General features: G+C 33.8%; 1 protein-coding gene across 2 annotated transcripts; it reads left to right on the top strand.

The window, feature by feature from the left end:
- Window positions 1–4204: 4204 nt before the first annotated feature.
- Window positions 4205–21701, top strand: LOC126968207 (adhesive plaque matrix protein-like). 2 transcript variants are annotated; one of them, XM_050813064.1, is made up of 3 exons: window positions 4205–4350; window positions 16515–16739; window positions 19312–21701. In XM_050813064.1, the coding sequence occupies exons 1-3, from the start codon at window positions 4308–4310 to the stop codon at window positions 20991–20993; spliced, it is 1950 nt and encodes a 649-aa protein (XP_050669021.1). In that variant the 5' UTR covers window positions 4205–4307; the 3' UTR covers window positions 20994–21701. The 2 variants fall into 2 exon arrangements, with proteins under 2 accessions (XP_050669021.1, XP_050669020.1); XM_050813063.1 differs by having other exon boundaries at window positions 16515–16769.
- The last annotated feature ends 725 nt before the right edge of the window (window positions 21702–22426 follow it).

Genomic DNA, 22426 nt, shown 5'->3' with positions numbered 1-22426 from the left:
GTTACATAGCCCAAATGATTGCGAAACTGAAGTGGCAGTGGGCAGGGCACATAGTTCGATGAACAGATAGCCGTTGGGGCAGTAAAGTCCTCGAATGGCGACCACGTACCACAAGACGTAGGTAGACTCCCCACAAGATGGACCGACGATCTGGTAAAGATCACCTGAATACGTAAGATGAGGGCAGCGCAGGACCGATCGTCGTGGACATCTTTTGGGGGAGGCCTTTGTCCAGCAGTGGACGTCTTCCAGCTGATGACAATGATGATGATGATAACAAGTATAGAGTAAAGAATGCAACATTGACGTACAACAATAAAAAGAAGAAAAAGTATGGAATAAATTACACGTAATTTCTCATTCTAAGACACAATTGTGGCATAAACATCCATACTGGATATAATGTATGGATAGCCCCGATAATTCAAAATCAGTGCTTTCCAAATCGGTCTGTTCTTAAATAGAAAACTGACAATTCATTGTGCTATTGCAATTAGTATCGCTGACACTTAATTTTACTCATATTATCGTATCAAGATAAGTATTATCGTATCTATTGAATAAACCTTATATTTAAATGTTTAGATAGACTGTGACAGCTGTGAACACGTTGAAAAAAATAACGGCTAACTGTTAACCTCCATTTTCATTAACGCACGCACATTGACAAAATGACATACATATCGCGGATGTAACGTGACGTAGCTTGTCATGCATACTATAGTAATAAACCGGGCCTGTTCTCATGCGTTGCCTAACAGCAGGAGGCTCTATCTAAACGTATAAATTATATAAGGAATAAACATTACGTTAACTGCGTATAAGGTTATGTTATCTGATACTTTCTCGAGGTAACAATCGATGTTCTTTTGATTTATTACCTTGAGAAAAAGCAATTTGTATGCGATAATAATGTCTTTGACATATTGTATTAGTCTTTGTATACATGAGCTTGTGGGACTATGTTTCATAATTAATAAAAGTCTCGGTCTTCCGCCGGTGGATAAAGTAAAGGTATAAAATAAATGCTATGCCTTTTTCAATTGTGAGCGAACATATTGCACATATATGCAGGTACATGACACTTACACAAAAGGAGGAGACCAATCTACTTGTAGCAGAACCAAAGACCCTGGCCCTACTATATCTGAAAATAGAGAATGGAGAGTCCGCAAAAATGCCGAGGTAGAAGACCTCGTGGCTGACCCCAGCAACATTGGAGAAGTTAAAGCCCGCTAATGTATCCGCTGGCTCGGCCACGTACAACGCTTGGGAGAGGATCATGGAGTGAGAAAGGCAAGCATACTCGGGACTAATCGAAAGTAGGTCACCCTAAGTACAGGTGAAAAGAGCAGGTCAACGTTGACCTGTGCAAAATGAACACCACAAATTGGCATGATATCGCACAGGACTGAAACAAGTGGAGGACTTTCGTGTCGGAAGTCAAAGCCAACTTTGGGTCGCTGCGGCGCAACTGTAAGGAACTAGTAAGGTACATGCAAATTTTATACGTGCAGTTGGTATTTTGACAAATTTAATTTTACAATAGATTTTTCTGGTTGCAGGTACTTATTTATATATTATAGGGGGCAAATCAGCAAGAAGCTTACGTTATCGAAAGTAATGAGGCAACTGCCCATGGACGCCATCAACACCAGGAGTCAAGAAATGCGTTGCTGGTCTTTTAATAGGGAGTATGCTCTTAGCTAGAAATTCATATCGTTATTTGCAGATAAATTTTATTCCTGAAAATATTTGATCTTTTGTTCTCATTCCATCAGTTATTCTCCTTCCCTAGAGATACCCTTTTTGAATACACGATAAAAAAATCAATTTCAAAACACCAATGATATGTTTCAAACGACCTTTTAGTACTTTCACTTCACTTTTTTTATAAATAAATATATAATATAAGTAACAGTTCATCGTTTCTATGATAATAATATTGGTTTTCGCAGATAGATTGAAGAGGTTTACACTGGATCATATATCATCACTCTTGTTGTATGTTTAAATGTCACATGTATTCGAAAATCTTTCTTTCATCACGACAAAGACTACGACAAGCAAAACACACGATTTTTTTCATGAGCTTCCAGAATGATCAGTCTAAAAGCCTCAAGGTAAATGAGTAATGAGAGAGGACAATGATGGTAAGATAGCCGCGCCTCGATTCGTGTAACAATAAATCACATTGTAATTTCACTTAAGGTACCTAACTCACTGCGGTTTGAAACTACAAACTGAATATTAATAGAAACTTTATGGTCATAATAAAATATTAATAATAGTTTTGGTAACATGTTTTTTTTGCTTGTTTTAATATGTGCGTCGTCAGGTTCCGTCGATACATTAAAAAAGGTGAATTGTAGTGTGTGTGATTAAGTAATTTAAAATTTTGTTATAAAGTGATTTCAAAATTACATTATGAATAAAATTTTTGAGTTTGAGTGCTTGTGCTTTTGACTTACTCGTGTAAGAAATTGACTATTTGACGATTGAGTGTGTTTATTGCATCATTTTACATTTTACATATTATATTGTAATTGAAAAGATTTGTAAATCGATGTAAATGTAAATCTTGATATAAATGAGTGGCAATGAGTTTCTTGCTACTTCTTCTCATTAGCTCAACCCTTTACGAAGTAGTGGTAGATTCAATAAGAAACATTTTTTTAACATTCATAAGTGTCATTTCCATGACCTACGTGAATAAACTGATTTTGATTTGATTTGATTTGTGAGCTAAAGGCCGGGAAGATTCGCTGGTCGACAGAGAGAGAGACAGAGTGTGTAAGAGGCTGACAATGGTCAATTACCATCAAGCTTGATAGTTTCATCAGTCATAAAGCACCGGGCTCTCTTCATGGTTGGTGATCACCCTGGTCTTTTTTTCATATTAGAGTAACTTATATGGGGATTTACAAATTAGAGCCGAATCGATGGTTCATTGCTTCAATAGAATTTATTAAATAAACATAATATACACAAACTCGTGAAACAAAATGCAGTTCCCAGTGGGTATCGAATCTGCAATTCGATACACCTGTATCAGTTTACCGTTCGTCTGTCAATTATCTTACCTTTAGATCATTTATGCGTCTTTATAGAAAGTTCTGGAAACGTCAAAAAAAAATTATTACCCTATTTTAAGCAATGCAGGCACACTAACACAAAGTGACATATAAGAGTATAACATCCCCACACACCGTAAGTAAATAAGAGTATTTTGCGAGCATTTTATTATTTAAATAAAACACCTTTTAAAGTATTAAAACACGTGTTGCAACTGTGTTTTACTTTAGATTTTGCGTATAAGTTATATTTTAAGGGTTCCATAGCCAAATGGCAAAAAACGGAACCCTTATAGATTCGGTTGTCTGTCTGTCCGTGTATGTCATAGCCACTTATTTCCAAAACTATAAGAACTATACTGTTGAAACTTGGTAAGTAGATTTATTCTGTGAGCCGCTTTAATATTTTCACACAAAAATAGAAAAAAAAAACAATAGATTTTGGGGGCTCCCCTTACTCAGTCCTGAAACTCTCAAAACATTTTTGTATCTATCGATAGATCTTCAAAAATGATATTGAAGTTTCTAATATATTTTTTTTCTAAACTGAATGGTTTGTGCGAGAGACACTTCTAAAGTGGTAAAATATGTTCCCCCCCGATGTAACTTAAGAGATAATAAAATAAGAGAATGATAAAACTCAAAAAAACATATGATGGACATTATCATGCAAACTTTCACCGAAAATTGGTTTGAACGAGATCTAATAAGTAGTTTTTTTTAATACGTATAAATGATGAAACCTCATCATATAGTGCAAACTATATGATTTTGAGCAAAGATTTTTTGCCATTTTCATTAAAATTATTTAATATGATTTTCCTTTCTATACAACTTTTATATATTATGTTACCTGTTGCTATGGAAACCTTAATAGGCGAGTCCGACTCATTATCACATTACAAGTTTAGCGCCATTGCCTCGGAGGTGGTATTTGCTGTAGGCAGATGGTTTTTGGAAAAAATTACTGACAGTGTCCATTTTTTTAATTTAGAGATAATTGGAACCCAGGTGTTAGATAATTTTATTATTTATTTATTTTATGAATTAATTTGATTGTTTATTAGCATTTTATTAGTTTTCCTTACAAAGTTACTTCAACATTGAGGACCCCGAGCCAGTCGTTTCGCGAGCTTTCATACGCCTGATGTGATACGGGGAGATGGTTGCGTATTGCGCCAGCTCCTCAGTGGGACCTACGATCAGTGTCTTCGCCACTAAGTCCGCGGCAACATGTCTGTTATGTGGCTTGTACTTGCATTGCTCCCCATCCTCGGTAAGTTGACCTTTTCGTGAATTGGATTACCAGTGACAATCTATGTGTTGCCATTATATCGTGTGATTTATGACTGTGTTACGTAAACGACCAGTTAATGAGGAAACGGACAGTGACAGTGCACGATATACAATGCGCGTGCGCATCTTACGCATTTCAGGACGTCCGTGTTTTCCGATCAGTCAATAGCGGATGTTGTTGCGATTGTCTTTGGTTTGATTATTAGGCAAAAAATGAGTTCGATATTTATTTATTTATAAAAGAAAATTTACTCGAATACAATAAAACGATGCAGTCTTGAATCGTTATTCCATCTTTGAATAAATTTCATGAGTTTGATATTTTGAAAGTAGAACCTGTGAGAACAATTTATAGTAAACTCATAGAGTAAACCCATGGCCTAACTTATTAAAAAGCCATAAATGCCAAGCCTTGATTTAAAGATCAATTTTATTATTACAGTATTTTACAGACTGAAAATTATTAATAAATGCAATGTATGATGCAATTACTATAATATTAATATCTGTACATTTTTGACTTCTCTTTTTGCTTTTCTTTTTAACTTTCTCAACTATTATTATTAGCAACGTTTATTTTTAATACACCACTGTGCACCATTTTTACATACAGGTTTAATGTTAGATATTTTGTAAAAATTTTAAGCCTGTAATTTTTTGACGGACAGCAAAGACTTTCTTCTCATGAAGTCTCATCTTTTCCGGGGTAGTGGTAAATGGTAGAATAGTTCAGAAAAAAGTTTAGTTTGAAATTTGACAACTTCATCTTTTCCTGCAACCGATTCTTGATTTGAGCATTAGTTAGACCGTTATACAGAAAAAAAAAGCATTTTCCACGGTTTTTCAGGTTCTAACTTCATTGGCAGTTTATCTATTTATGTAAAGTTTGTCCTCGTCAGTGTACACACTTATTTCCACCGTCAAACAGCTGTTGTGTTCCAGTTTGAATCGGAGTTGTATCGCATTACGCTACGCGTTAGATCGATTTGTATTGCGTGAAGACTCGATTCATATTAACACAGTTATTGGTTGATGATTCTGCTTAACATCATCTAGATTATCCCTTCATTCTGTAGTTGAGATAAAATATTGTGTGACGTGTTAACCTCCCACTTTTAAAAACTATTTTTCGTATTATGAAATACGAAGTAGATCTTCAACTTGAGTCGACAATACCCGAACCAGCGATACATAGCCGAGCGTGACAGGTCATTCTTATTCATTACGCACCTAAAAAAGTTTTCACTACAAAAATATTTACACCTTTCCCCCATTGTTAAGTATTGCAGTACATTACGCAAGTGTTGATGCACTTTCAAGTGACTTGTTCGCAATTCGTACCGACCCGCCGCCGAGCTACGAGAACATAATCGATTGTAGAGATTTGCATAAGTAAATCTCACGGGCCGCTCTCCCAAACTGGGCCGCATTGAGGGCCGAAGAACGGATGCACTCTCAAGGCCTCACATCAAACCTTCTTCATTCCAAGGGATTGTTTAAACATTTTCCAATTTAATTGACCTGCTTTGGCATTGATATTTCAAAGTTAAGCATACTTTTGTTTTAGTTGGCTTCGATACGCAGTTTTGTATAAGTGAGATGAATTATAAGTTTGTTATCAACTGTGTCCATTTATTACTGAACTAGCGGACCCAACAGACATTGTTCTGTCAATACAAAATGTAGTTATTTGAGGATTATGAAGTCTAAATTCATCGGAAATGTGAAATCAAAGTTAATGAGTTGAAAACGAAAAAAAAAAAAACTATTAATTTACTTTATACTTTTCAATTTTTGAAGTCGCTTTTATTAAACGTAGTTTTTTTTTTTTACTTTTTAGTGTCATTTATCAGTTAAACTATAAGATTTCGTTGCTTTTTATTGTCATATATTAAATAGATTTTTTTTAAGTAGCTATATGGGTAGCCAACGACAGTTATATTTTGCCTATTTCGCGTTCTTGTGAGATACTGAAATATCATGAAGAACGTTTGTTAGCTATGAATGACAGGTAGCCACTTATCGGCAAACTCGTTAATAATAAGAATATGTAATCCATCTAAATGAAAACTCCTAAAACAGCAGTACACAAACTATAATAACATCATCCACGTAAACATAAATATTCATAAAAAATAAAATCAAAACTTTGCAAATGAGAACATTAAAGCTATTAGTGAACAGAAATATAAAAAACAAACTTAACGGGAACTATGAACGCTTGTTTAAAATATGTAATATTATTCCAATTGATAAAAAGGTAAAATTATTAACGTTAATCGAACAATATCGAGATATAAATAAATTCGTAGTACAGAGAGTGCATACCTACTCAACTCGGCTATCTAACAAAAACATGGTAGTGGTATCTAAAACATGTAACTATTACGGTATGCGTAGCATGCAATGGGTAATACCTACATTAATAAATGAATTAACTACCCATATAGCGTCACAATTGTCGAATTGTAAAACAAAAAATCAGGTGAAAAACTTATAGCGAAAGTTTTAGTTAGCACAATGTCCATAATAAATAGACTTAAGAAATATTGTAATATCTATTAAATTGTCACACACAAAAACCTAATATTGATTTGACAATTTGCGAAACACGAGAATTACTGCCGACAAACTGCTGCGCAGTTTGTCAGAATAATATGTATACATCGCTTTGTAATGTTATATCAGAAATAAATGATTAAAAAAAATATTCATAAAATGAAAACTACCGGGCCAAACTATGTCAAAGTTTTATGGGACCAAATGGCAAACATTTAGCATCAAACTAAAGCATAATCACAAAAAACAAAACATAAATCTCAGCGTAATCGGTTTAATCGGGATCGTAACCCTTTTCGAAGTCAGTTAAAATCAATTAATTGTTCTATTCTGTAATAATAACATAATAATAAGCCATGCCTTGAAGTTTTCACTTTTGTCATGTGTTTTTGCCTGAATATTGATAACGTTGATGATATCATGAAACTTACTAGGTATTGTACATATATTGCTATGGGGCAACGCTGCCGATATTAATACAATATTTGTGCTGCAGAAGAGGGCTATTCGCGCTATTTATAACCTAGGTCCTAGAAAACCATTGAGAGCAAAATTCAAAGAAATTAACATCTTGACTGTTGCTTCTCAATATATTCTTGATAATGTAATGTATCTTCATAGGCACATAAGTGAATTTGCCAGAAACTATCATAACCATAATGTTAACACCAGGATCAGACATAAACTGATGATGCCTACTACTCGGCTAAGTCGAGTTAGTAAGTCTTTTGTGGGGTGATGTATATGCTTTTACAACAAGATCCCAGAAAATGTTCAAAACAAAAGTATTACGTTATTCAAAAGAATTGTTAAAAAACGTTTGTGTGGTAAGGGTTACTATAACATAAATGACTTTCTTAATGATGCCACAAATTGGGAATGGAGCGACCGCCCTCAGGCTATTAAATAATAAGTTTAATTGTACAATGTTACTTTGTTAATGTTACTTTAATTGTAAAACATATTTTTGATGAAAAAAAAAAGCCCGCTGAGTTTGTTGCGCCCATTCTTCTCAGGCCTGAGGCATTAATTTTGGAATGGGTGGTAGTTTTTTGACTTTCAATAAGTGGTTTCACATCTTATTTTGAATAAAAATATTTGAATTTGACTTTGAATTTGAATTTGAACAATATAAAGTAACAGGTGAAAACCTCTCATGACCATACTTAACAAATGTATATCCATTGAATTGCATTGCAATTATACTTAAGTTAAAGTTTACTTAGTTATTAATTAATATTTTGTTTGAATAGTTAATTTTTTAAATAATATATCTATAAAGAATTAAAACGCGTCCAATTATAACTGTATTTTTACATTAGTCTTTTGCGTTAAAGTTACATTTTATTATTATTTATTTAACCCGACGTGTCGTGATCTTTACAGGAGCACGTAACAGTCCCCAAACAAATAAATATTAGTATTACATACTCGTTTTCATCAAAACAAATACTAATTAATTATTGATATCAACTAAATTATACTGCGATTAAAATGATAATGCTTAATATATTTTATTGGTAAAAAAAAGTAATTTTATTTTTTTCGGTACTTATTTAAAGTTATGTGGAAAAGACTTCAACGAGCGTACTGCTACATTGTAATGTGCAATTATTTTATTATAATTATTACATTTTAGAAAATTAATACATATTAAAAATATTAATTAAACTTCTCAAAATGTTGACTTTATCGCTGACAATACTGTCAATACAATGATAAATCTGAAGGTCCAGCAGCCTTGAAAATAAACGCGGGAAACGTTATACGTCCGGATAAAACAAATAAAAAGCAAAATGTCTATTTCTAAACATTTTGCATATTCTTGGTTTATTCTCTCATTAAACGTGTATTTATTTAAATAAAAATAAGGGACAAGACGAGCAGGGTGTTCAGGTGATGGTAATTGATACACCATGCCAATTACAATGCGGTGCCTCTCAGGATTATTGAAAACCCAAAAATTCTGAGCGGCACTACTACTGTGCTCGTCACCTTGAGACATACGATGTCAAGTCTCATTTGCCCAGTAATTTCACTAGCTACGGCGCCCTTCGGACCGAAATACAGATTCGCGTACACATTACTCCTTAAAGGCAGAAATAGGTGCCGTTGTGGTACCTATAATCTAGCTGGCATCCTGTGCAAAGAAGCACTGGTATAGAATTAAACTTACACGAACATTAAACGTGTATGTAAAGTCGTGAGAGAATACATTACGTGACAAATGAAAGTGTTATATATATTATATGTGTTTATATATGTCATTCGCGCCGTACTTATTGATCACATCAATACGCGTCTATTAGCTGAGTCATCATAACAATGAATGTGTTTTGAGTTCATGACCTAACATATTGTCAACTTGTTTAGCAATACTTGCTATTAAACGCCTTATGTAACTGAGTAGGTAATAATAACTCCTCCGCATTTCTCTACCTACGTTTGTTTCATCGTTTCATTAGCATTCCACTTGCTTATATAAATATTTTTTTTACAAAACAGCCGGTTATAATCATGTCTCTAATTTAATATTCACATTTAAATCAATCAAATCAAATCAAAATATTTTATTCCGTAGGTAAATTGCATTACATTTGAAATATGTCATTTTTTCATACAGCTTGGTAGGTAGATTTCCTGAATCCGTGAAATGATCCTGTCTATAAATTTTAATACATCAATCTTTATTTTCCAATGCATACAAAAAAAATTGTTTTATTTGATTTCACAATAGTTACTTACATAAATCTTCTTAATTTGATATTTAATAATTATATAACTAATTAACCATAACAACTCTACTACTAATGCAATTTAATTTCCTTCTAATGTGGACCCTCTCGAGGTAAAAGCCTCCTCCAAAGAATTTATATTTCTCTATCTTTAGCAGTGGTCATCCAGTCTCTTCCAGCTTTGGATACAATCTCGTCCTGCCACCGGGTGACCTCTACTTCTCACGCCATGCACTCCTTTCTATTTTGTGGTGTTAGTTGTCCATCTATTATCATCGTATCTCCCAACAAGGCCAGCCCATCTCCATTTGAGACTTTGAGCGAAGTGTAGAGCATGCTGCATTTAGATTGGTTATTTTCCGATTATGTTTCCTACTCTATCTCTCAGCTATATGTTAAAACAGCTAATCAAATCAAATCTAAGGGCAATGCAAAGAGCCCCTTAGATTTGACTGTACCTTTACCAATGCATATACCAAACGTTTAATAGAAATTCCAAAAGCTTTCAAATATCTTAAAGGTTACGTTTGAGTAAGAAATCAGCATTAAATAAACAAGTCGAAGTTGCATACTTTTTATATCTTTTTATAAACACATCCATTGAATGTAACATTTAAGTTGTCTGAAAATTACATTACAACTAGAGAATTGTAGTAACAAATTGGAAAAAAATTGATGACCTGATAACAGATAGCTTTCAGCAACTGAGACGTCTTGTTCACTTATTCACGCTTTCTAATGAATTAGCGTTTAAACCGACAGCGGCAGACATTGATTTGTTTTGCAGTATTTACTTTAATTTTAAATCGAATACTTTTAGTATTTTTATTTTATAAATATTTTTTCTGCAATTTTTATATTGAGAACTACTTGGTTTCACACTACATTGTTATCGAAACGAATATCCTCAAGATAGCGATGGCGTAGCGAGCCTTAGTAATTTCAATAAGGCAAATATAATGAACTTTCTTAGCAAACAATTTCTATTACAGTAGCAGCAAAAAAAAGACAAAATTTTATATTTCTTTGAGTCAGTCATCTTCTCCAATCAAGCTGTGCACGATTGTCAACTTATATCTCGGTTACTACACATAGTAATGAGCCGTCTATGGCGCAACTCCATAAAATATAAAGTAAGCAAGTCATTAAATAACTTATGACCTGTTGCGTTATCGTGCGGAAATAATAAACCGTCCAGAACTTGTTAAAACAGATGTTACAACCTATCGGTTCATCTACAGAGTTCTACATACGCAATCACGACGGCTTATATTGCTTTTTTAGCACCAATACTATCATTAGCAAGAGGTAAAGTGATAGTTTTTTAAAGTTACTTAGTGTAGAGTTTACTAGCTGTTTTATTAGACACATTGATTTTTAAAGCTACTTTTTTTAAGAACATAAGGGACGAGGCGAGCAGGAAGTTCAGCTGAATTTTTGAAAAAGCCAAAAATTCTGAGCGGCACTACAATTGCGCTCGTTACCTTGAGACATAAGATTTTATGTCTCATTTGCCCAGTAATTTCATTTATATGATACGATATGAGAGTGATTTCTGTGTATTGAACGCAAAAGTAAGAGTTAAAAGTAAAGTAAACTCGTAAAGTCCTTGACTGGCGATGGACCGATGATCTGGTCAAGATCGCCAGAAATAGGTTGGGTCATCACCAATATATTTGGGGGCAGCACAGGACCGATATCTTTGGGGGAGGCCTTTGTCCAGCAGTGGACGTCTTCTGGCTAAAATGATGATGATGATGAGTGTTATGCAAAGAGAGTTGTCTATACTAAATAAAGAATCGAAGAATACCTAAATGATTTTACGAAACGATATATGATGAAATGCCTCATAAAATGACCCAGTTTTGATATATAGATGATATTATTCAAAAAATGAACTAAATAAAATCATAATAATACGGAAATCGGCCATGGCTGATGTTTACTGAACCTGAAACACGTCACGGCTCAGTAGTCATCAACGCGAAGTTTTGGTTGATATACTCACGTGTTCGTGACGTCGTATAAATGGCCTGACACTTCTAACTTGTATATTTTGCGCGTTTATCAAAATTTTATACTACTCTCCAAACCGTGACACCGTATTTAATCCGAAAAGTTAGGGCGGTCAAGATAGTTTTTTTTTCATTATAAATAGATTTTTATTATACCAGAGGGGCAAACGGGTAAGAGGTTGGTGGTTGGAAGTGGTGAGGCAACCCATGGACATACGCAAGATCAAGGCTCAAGACATGAGTTGCCGGCCTTTAAGATGGATGGTTATAACGTACTTTTTATTTTTTCAAATCACGTCTTATAACTAAAAAATCATAAATTGACCTCAGAATATTTATTTACTCGACAAACCCAGCAATCGCACACTAATACAAAATATATACATAGTGTATACGCGCGTGCGTGGTTAAGGTATGAATATTATTGTGAAATCAGTTATGGCCAAAATAATATGCCGACGTACCTGGTATTTCTGGACGCGATGTTCTGCAGCTGGGGGCTCCCGCTAGTCCTTTAGGAACTCCTGGTGGTAGTGTGCGTCCGACTTCCTTGGAGGTGCGTAGAAAAATGGGTTTTGGGATGCGTTACACCGAGAACTTCTTATATATTTATTTATTTATTGATACACCAACAGCATTACATACAAAACATTAAAAATAATTATGGTCTAATAGGTACATAATCTAGTATGAACGCCAGTTACTGGTGCATACACAACTCTCATTGCAAGACATTTATTTAAACACAAAATACAGTTCGACCTACAAATTTAACAAGGATTTTAAGCAAATTACTAAAAAAATAGATACAATATAACGATGAAATAGTTTGTATAAATATCAACTAATATATTATTATTATTTACGAACAGAAATGTACGGTTAGTTTTTTTTTTCAGACTTGTCACTGCATCATGAAAAATATCAAAATCTTTTATGGACGCGGAAAATCGATTGTACTCAGAACACATCCTTGATTATATTATAGTTTACTGATGAAGTCCTCTGAATAACTTGCGTAATTGTATTATGCGGATTTATGCGTATGTCACGATTTGCGTGAGAACTATATTGCTCAGTTGATCAGTGACAATTTTTTTTGTTATATTAGAGATGAAATAGACAACTGTCACTATGTTAACGTCACAGATGACAATGCGTCGGTTGTCTATGGTATTTCTTTGTCTACAGTTTATCGCTTGTTATTTTTATCGTTTTATCGTTGACCATAAATGAGCCACAACCGAATAACATTAAAATAATAATTGCGGCGCATCCACATAGTGTATAAATAGACTACAGGGTTACACATTGTTCATTAACATTAAAAAAAGGAAGGTATCATTAGCATATACGAGTACAACATGAATTACAGTAGTTAATAATGTTGGTAAAGTTACTGTGTATTCAAATATGTTAAATTTTAAACTAACTCAAATTAAATTAACATTATTTACTTCTAATGATAATCTTTGAGAGATTCTTACGCCTCTTTTTCTCTCTCAGAGTGCTATTTGTTTCCGAATCTGTAGCAGTATCTAGTATATTAGAAATCAAAAAGAATTCTAAAGGAATCAATTTTGAGAAAATAAATGCCTTTTATGCCTTTTAATTAAGTTCGTACATTTATTTATAATTTTATAAGCCCATCTGCACCAATGTACAAATCTGGTATTTCATTTAGGTACTCATTATATTCTCTTGACATTCAATATTTAGTTTAAACCTAAACGTTTAGTTAATATTACTCCAAATAACAAACCTTTTGTTTCCAAAAATGCAAAAAAGAAACCTATATCGGGTTATGATTTTTTTTTACTCATAAATTATTAATAATTAATAAAATGACTCGCTCTGGTCACCCGCCCTCGCACTATGAGCAAGGTCACTGGCATTAAAGCCTTAATGTTGCTAATTTTTTATCAATTTACTGTACAAAAAAAACATAATTGTGTTCAATGAGAAGGCTAAGAAAGGCTATTCCATTATGTTTAATTGATAACACAGTATACAGTATCTATTACATAGCACCGTTACAACTTTGCATAAGCGTAGAAGCGACCTTTTGGTGAGGATGCGGCACCAAAACCGTGGATCCATTGCGCAAACTGATGCCTATCTGATCTTATGCAGCATAAGAGCCAGCCATAAAATATCATATTATACCTTGTTTTAATTGGCACAAAACTATCCAATTATGGTTCTGTTTCAATGTTTTACGTGATGTGAAATATCTTATTTCACATTTTGTTTATTTAAGAATTAATAATTGTCCTTGTATATAAGACTCGAGTAAGTACGTACTCTAACGTTAAATTCTATGTCTTTCATATTTACTACATGAACTTACGTTCTGGAAAAACTTACAGGCTAAATATAATGCCTTATTGATTGTAACCTCTTTTTGTGGATTACGAATTAATTGGATAAGAAGTTTACTTATTCAGTGTGTGGGCTTCGCATCCGCAAACTTTGGGGATATAAACTTTACTATGCTAATTTGAGATTTTCCTAGTTTATTTATTGAATAAGGCGTTACTTTACGGAAATCCATAATTATTCAAAAAATACAATAAGTTTGTTGCTTTTTTAATGAATAGTAAACTCAAATGTTCTGAGCCCTCTTACTCTCGTGCCAGAATTTGTTGAGTCAACATCTCCTGAGGATGCCTCGTGTAGAAGCGTAACACGTGTTGAACTGATTGAAGACGAATCTTAGCGCAATTTACACTCAAGAAGACTCAGAACATTTGAGTTTACTTGTCATTAAAAAAGCAACAAAAGTATTTACTTCATCTTGTTAATTTTTGTTAATGATTACTAATTGAAAAGTGCAACTATTTTATATAAAAGGGGTCTTATCCCAAATATACAAACCCTAAATAATAAATAATTATAATAGAATTACAATATAAAAGTCAGTTAAAATATAAAAGTAAGTAGTAAAGTAGTACGTACATATTTGGTAAAACTCAAATTAAAAATTATTTTGTAATCTAGCTCTTACACTATGTTTGGATAACAGCGACCGCTCACGTATGGGAACCACGTTAACCTCCGCACTCGTGGTACCCGAACCTTCTAACATTCACTCGTAGAGTTTGTGACGCAATCCAAGCGAGCAAATTGCAAGCCAATCAAAACTCACTTATTTCCTTAAAATTTATTCAAATTTAGTTTCTTTTAAAGTTGGCTTCTTCCACGCAAAATAGGCGCGCTGTAGTCGTCGAGTTGCGGATAATAGCCCGTGATAACCTAACCTAAGTTGGCTTCTTGTCAAGATTCGTTACAACTTCATACAAGTTATTGACACTTTCTGTTCAGATAATTAAAATATAAGTTAGCAATCAAAATATAAAACAAGTTAAAGTGTGAACCTTCAAATTTATTTATATTAAAATGTGTAATTATAACATTATTTTTGTCTGGTTGTTTGTACTTTGTAGCGAACCATCCCAAAAATACAAAGGCATGTAGGATTCTATTGGCAATTGTATCTTTGGGTCACTGATTTCTCTGTTATTATAATTTGAATATTAAATGTTAATACAGAATATTTATGATATAATCTCGGACAAGATTTATTATCTAATTCGACATACAAAAATATACTTTTGCGATTCTCGATCTTCGAATATCTTTGACGTAAAAAGTTGCAGCTTAACATTGATACAATATTAATTGCGCGCCGCGGTATACCTAGTTACCCCCGAGAGAATATTTTGACTACAGAGTATTCTTCGTAGTGCAGCGCCGCTCAGAAGACAAGACAAGAAGACAAGGAAACAAAAGTAGTGATATTCGCCATCTTAATAGTGATTGGTGAGGAACTAGCGTCACTCCCCGCGACTGCACAACTTAACCCCGCAATGTACATTTTTCTATTCCAATATGCTAATTAATGGTTAAAATAAGTTACTTACTTCATTTATCATTTTTTTTTGTGTTTTTGTAATAATGCACCTTGATTTATCAAAACTATCGTGTCATATTTGAATAAAAGGCTATAAAATTACCATTTTGATTGTGAAAATTTTATAATAATATACACAATAAGTAAACACAGCTTTAAATATAAATTTTATATCATCATTTTACTAAAAAATTACAGGGTTAGAATTGCTTAACATTAAATTGTTTAATGTTAAACAAGAACAAAACTTACAGATTATCCGAATAGATGTGGATGGATTAAAAATCATATATCTGTCCTTAAACGATAACATAATCTTAAAAATTATTTCATGAGGTATTTAGAGACTCTATATATATATATATATATATATATATATATATATATATATATATATATATATATATATATATATATATGAGTTATCTGTGCGTTAAGTTCCCGCCAAAATAATAAATAAGTTATAAGCTGACATTGGATAATTGTCATACTATTGCAGTAAAAATTGTCTATACAAATTACATTTGGAATGGGTAAAGTAAGGTATTTTTTGTTTCAAAACCGAAACAAAGTGAGGGCGTTAGACTTGTAGAAAATACTAATATTTATAATATAATGTTACTTACATACATTTACAATGATTTAAACAATTTGTTATTTTTAAAGTGATATCCGTCACTTCCAGGGATTAATTAAATAGAATTTCTAACCAAAATTTATGCACGATGCAGGACTCGAACCCGCGACCTTTTTACACTATCTATGGTAAATGGTTTGAACGGTTGACTCAGTGGAAGAGCGCTCGGACGGAACCCGAGAGGTAGCAGCTCCGAAGCCCGTATCGTTCATAAATATTGGTTACAAATTTAATTTATGATTTTAAGAAATAATACAATAATATTTTGTGTGATTTGTTAACCAGGGGGTGCTGAGCGGTTCAACTGCCGAGGTCGTATTCTTGGCGCGTACTACGCTGATGCTAAATCTGGCTGCAAGGCGTTTCATGTGTGCGTAAGAGTCGCCGGCGGTGGAGTACGAGACTTCCGGTTCTTCTGTCCGCCTGGTACTCTGTTCCACCAGGAGGCACAGACCTGCACCGACTGGGGGGACGATGACCCTCTGGCGTGTCCAGCAGATATCTATGATGGTCAGTTTGATCTCTACAAAATCGGATCCGGTGAGCGAGCTTTGCAACTAACACTATAATGCTAAGTTGCGGTATTTAGAAAGTAGACATGTAGAATAATCTTTCGATGTACTGCCGATTAGATAACAAACTGTTTTAAGCATTTTATTTTTATTTATTTTTTATTTACCCACCTACAGCTTAAAATACAAAAATACAGAGTAATTCAATATATAAAATTATTGACTGGTATGCAAGTCATGTACATTTTGCTCTATACATAAGATCATATCAATTCTAATATAATAATATTATATGTATTTTCTTTATTGTAAAAAAAAGTAGATAATATAAGTATAAATACAATATAGTGCTTATTAAGATAAAATTATCAATAATCACAGTAAATTACGAAGAAGAGCCGGATGTAGTGACAGATTATTCGTTAAAAATATTGAACGACGTAGTCTCGTTTAATTTCTACATAAACTCTTGGGTGTAGTGAAACCAAAATTATTTTTATAGCGAGCTCATTATAAAGACTAGTTACAAATAGTTACAAATAAAAATAAGATTGGTTTATTCATAAAATATGTAAAACAAGGTATATTTGATGCTTCTATCAAAATAATAGCCGACTTGCTTTAGCAGCTTGAAAGCGCTTTATGTTTTAGAACAAATATGCAATTTTAGTTGCTTGGAAGTAAAATGTACGGCTTTGTCAAAGTTTTCCTTTTATTCACAATAACTGTGTTTTTATAATTCTTTCAGGTTTCTGGCTATCACTTCTTCGCTATAATAATATGTTCTCATAAATATAAATTAATAGTCTTATATTTTTCAAGTATTTTTTTTTTGGCTGGCAGGTACACGTTAGGATCAAATTTTGTTATTTTTTAATCTATATCCCTCACTTCTTGTAATATATTTTGTACCAGCATTTATGGTATCCCGCATTCCATAAATTAAATTTGTATAACTATTTTTATTTATTTCTAAGAAAGAACGGTACGAATATATAAATTATTAGCTGACCCAGCAAACTTTGTACTGTCGATATTAAAATCGCGATACAAAAGTAACTGTTGATTGTAGATGGGTGAAAATTTGAAGTTGTATGTATTTTTTAATGCTGACTCATAATCAAACAAATTTAAAAAAAAAATCAAAAAAATTAAAAAAAAAATTGTCGTGGACCTTATCATTTAGGGGGATGAAAAATAGATGTTGTCCGATTCTCAGACCTACCCAATACGCACTCAAAATTTCATGAGAATCGGTCAAGCCGTTTCGAAGTAGTTTTACTAGAAACACCGCGACATGAGAATTTTATATATTAGATATACGTACATAGCAAGTAAATATATGTTTAATTATGTAGTACACACACTCGGAACACAGAAACAAACAAAAAGTTTTTTTCAAACTTGTATAGCAAGGGAAAGCCTTGAAATTCTTATGAAAAAAGTAATAATATATAAACAAACACAACCGTCTATAATCAGGCATTATTCTGTCCTGTTGTCAACTTGAAATGTGTCTACGATATTGTCTTATTATTTAAAAATATGGTAAGACATACAAAACGACATGGTTGCGTTGGGACTAATGTTCGCTGCAGAAAAGTAGATATTTTTTTAATTTGAAAAGCCGTCTTCAGTTTTCCTTTGTTGCTGTTCTAATACAATTAATAACCTCAATGTGAATGGAATATTTAAAACCAAAATTTAAAAATACATATATAAAATTTATGAGAATAGAATAAATATATAATTAAAAGGTATAACAACTTACACACAGACACACATATTCACAGATGGAATATTAATAATAAATCTGAGAGATACATGAAGGTACAAAAGGAGACTCTCATTCACTTCTCATTATTTATATAATCACTTTGATTATTCTATAATAACTTGTTAATAAGTTTTGCCATTTAAGTAAAGTCTTGCTTAAACATACCCAAAATTATGATTTCAAAAACTATTCTTTGTAATACTGTTGAAAGTACCTGTTTTTTTTTTATTTATTTATTTATTAATAAAAAACAAATTTAACATTGAGGTTTCAAAGCAATAAAAACCACTGAGGTTTGTGCAATTGCTAAATTTAGTCTACACCAACAAAGTTAAATTAATAAAAGAAAAAAAAGTTCACAATCGTTAGCTATACATTATTATTTTACAAATAAAAGTAATAGTACTTGATAAAAATAAAAGTTAAGCACGATAAGTTGATCGGTGGTCAGTCAAGTCTTAAAAAGGATTTTTTTAAATTCTGTTTTAAATTTGTCTCAGTCAATCTGAATCTGGTATCTTGACGCATCCGTAGGGAGTATATCAGGGAATGTTGTTTCATGCTTCAGGAAAAGCCAAAAATAGAGTTCTTCTTCTTCTTACTTCATGATGTAGTTAAGGTCGATGCGACATTTTTAAATTTGTAAAACTCAAAAAGAAATGGCGCCAGTATGTTTATAATTCGTGTAGTATTCCAATGTGTATGAATAAGAGAGATTACTTACTACTAAGCAACCCCAAGGTAATCTTTACTTTCCTATATTTAGTATAATTATATGCTTTTGTATACGCAGGCTATGATACAAAGAAACTGACAGCTTCCAGTAACCGTGAAGAAGAACCTGAATTTGGCCTTCAAAGAGCTGAATCTGGCGATCGCCGAACATCGCAGAATAATAATGGTGCTACTGATTTGAGAACAGCGCATTCATCTGATTTCTTCAGTGGTCAAAGAGATCAAGGGCGTGATGAACAACCACAGCAAAAGCCTTCATCTATTCCACCAAGACAATCATTCAGAAGAGCCACGACACCTCGCGTGACATTCCAGCCAACTGAGTATACTACTGCATCACCTCCTCCTCAAACACCATCAAAATCACCACAATACGTTCATAAACAAAAATTGTTGCGTAAACGTCCCATCTATTCATCAACTTCTGCTCCCGTTACAACAGAGCAGAGCTATTATTCTTCACCATCTCTCTACGATCAGTCCCAGCAATATTTCAAGGCACGCAACCCTGCTCAAAATAGACAGCCTCAGCTTTCCACCGAAGTAAACATTCCTCCTCAATTTAAGGATGAATATGTTGAAGTAAGCAAAGTAACTCCGAAACAAAATACATATTTCCCCACCAGTCCTACACCAACTCAATATACATTCGCATCTCAACCCACATCAGCCAGTAAGACAGATTCCCAATTTTACAATTATGATGGAACTAATTCGGAAAATAATATTTCACAAGATTCCAAGGCATTTAAATTACGAAACAGTTTCAATGTACAACCCGAAGTGCCTAAGCAAGAAGATTTTGTGAGGATTAAAAGCAATAATAGAGGTACACCTGGATATTCATCTTATCTTACTACAACTGTTGATTATAATACTGGTAAGGGAGTATTTTCTAGTACTCCAAGCTACAAAAACATTAACAGTGTACAGTATGAGCCAGAGAGAAATAATTTTGTGTCCTTTCCTGGACCAAAACAGAACTACTACAATAATCCATCGACCACACCTCCTACCTCTGCTCATACGACTGTCCGTCCTGTTGATCCCTATTCAGGTTTGAATACGGTGGCTTTTAACACTAACTATGCCTTAGACACCCATTCTTCCAACTATGCAAATAGTCAGGAAGATGATGGTCAATACCGACCTCCACAGGGTGAAGACGATGGGCAATATAGACCAGAATTATATGAACGGGAGACAGAATTGCTTTCTGGAGCTCATTCTTTGAATATTGCTGCAAGTGGAAACAGACTACCAGACGATCAAAAACCAAGGAAGAACTATTCTCATAATTCAATTGGTAAAGCATCTACACCGAGACCTTTCAGGGTACCAACATCATCGTCACCAGAAGTAACATATTATTCGCACACAGATAGGCCCAGTTCAGAAACGACGCAAAAGTCATTTGATTATATCAAGACGTACACAACAACGTCTCGCCCTTACGACTTACCTTCCGGAGCAGGCGATAGTTTCACACAGAACAATAGCACTCCAAAAATATCCCAAAGTATTCTGCCGAGAAGTCAAGAGCCACGGACGCAAAGTTTTGAAGTGACAACACAAAGGTTACCGTCATCGAGTCGCCCCTCGCGTCCTCCCAGTTTCTCCAAGCCTGCGCACAAAAACGAAGATACCAGCTATGACTACGCATATTACGACTCTGATCCCGAACGCTTTTCCGAATATGGCCACATAGAAGAATTCGATAGAACCCAGTCTAGAGCATAAGATAACGCTTAAATTTGTTTACTGCCATGATTTACGGGATAAGCCACTTCTGTCAATATATATAGTACTTACATTTATTCTTAACCCAAATATTTTAACGATATTACACTACTATGATTGCATTAAATTAAAACTATCATTACGGGGAAGTGTATCAAGAATACTGGCAGCATTTTCGCGTTAGATAGCTAGGCTGATCCGTCGACCGAAATAGCTACCAGCGCTTGGGTTTCCAGTAACCCTATTGAGGCGCGAAGATAGTACTTTGTACATTCTCCGCTCCTCTGGGACCCACGGGCCAAGTGTCGCGACATCAAACGGCACAAAGATGTATGACTAACTGATACCAACACATTATATAAGGTTTGTTTTGTTTGAATTTACATGCTTCAAACAACAATAAAAATATCGTATTTACTGTGATGAAGCATCATTTTTGATCTGTTTGTGTTCGAAAACTTTTCATTGAATTGTTTTGAAGTGGCTTACCTTTTATTATATATAATCTTGAAATAAATTATTTTGTGATACATGTTTAGTAATTTGTTTAAGTTAAATACATAGGCTTAATTTAAATTTTACTTAAGAAAATTCGAAGGTTTTTTGTAATGTAGCTGAGAGGTACTAATTATTTGATTACTTACATACAGTGTACTTCACGCTTGTAAACCAGAATGTAATTGTAAATAGACTTATATACGAAAATGAGTTTTATTTTAATTTAATACCTGAAACAAATTCTTGTAAGTAGTAATAGATGAATGCGACACGAGAGAGTGTGGATATTTTATGATGTGAAGAAGTGACAACAAGGGTAAGGAGTTCACCTGATAGTAAGTGCTACGCCATGCCATTATAACGCTCAGGTTTATCGAACCCTAAATTATGAGCTATGACGCATTTTTTATGGAAGAGGAGAACAAACGAACGTAGGCGACTTATGTTAAGTGATCACCGCCGTCCATATTCTCTTGCAACACCAGAGGAACTACAGGATCGTTGACGGCCTTTAAGGATAGTATTATAGTAAGTATATCTGATTTTTTTGAAGTTACCCATGTCCTATCGTCCTGGAAACACCGCAAGAGGAAGCTCATACCATAGCTTAGTTGTACGTAAGAAAGTTCAAGAAATTTCTTCCACGTTAACATCGCCACAATCTGGATGTATGGCGATGTTAACGATGTGGAAGAAAATAAGGCGAAGGTGAAATTCGGCGGCAGGAATGAGGGCAAACAGTTCTTCGGAACTGTCCCCGTCATAGATGCGGTAGAAGACACACAACGAAGCGACGTCTCTACGCAACGCCAGATCTTCAGACAATACTGGATCCTCGTCAATTTGAGCAGCTCTGTTGAGCAGTTTTACCTTAACCCATGTCGAGTTTACTAATTTCACACACTTCAGAAAAAGGACGGAAATTCTATATATAT

Source organism: Leptidea sinapis, chromosome 15, assembly GCF_905404315.1.
Source record: "Leptidea sinapis chromosome 15, ilLepSina1.1, whole genome shotgun sequence".
NCBI classification, from domain to species: Eukaryota; Metazoa; Arthropoda; class Insecta; order Lepidoptera; family Pieridae; genus Leptidea; species Leptidea sinapis.
This window is presented reverse-complemented; position numbering and strand designations above follow the sequence as displayed.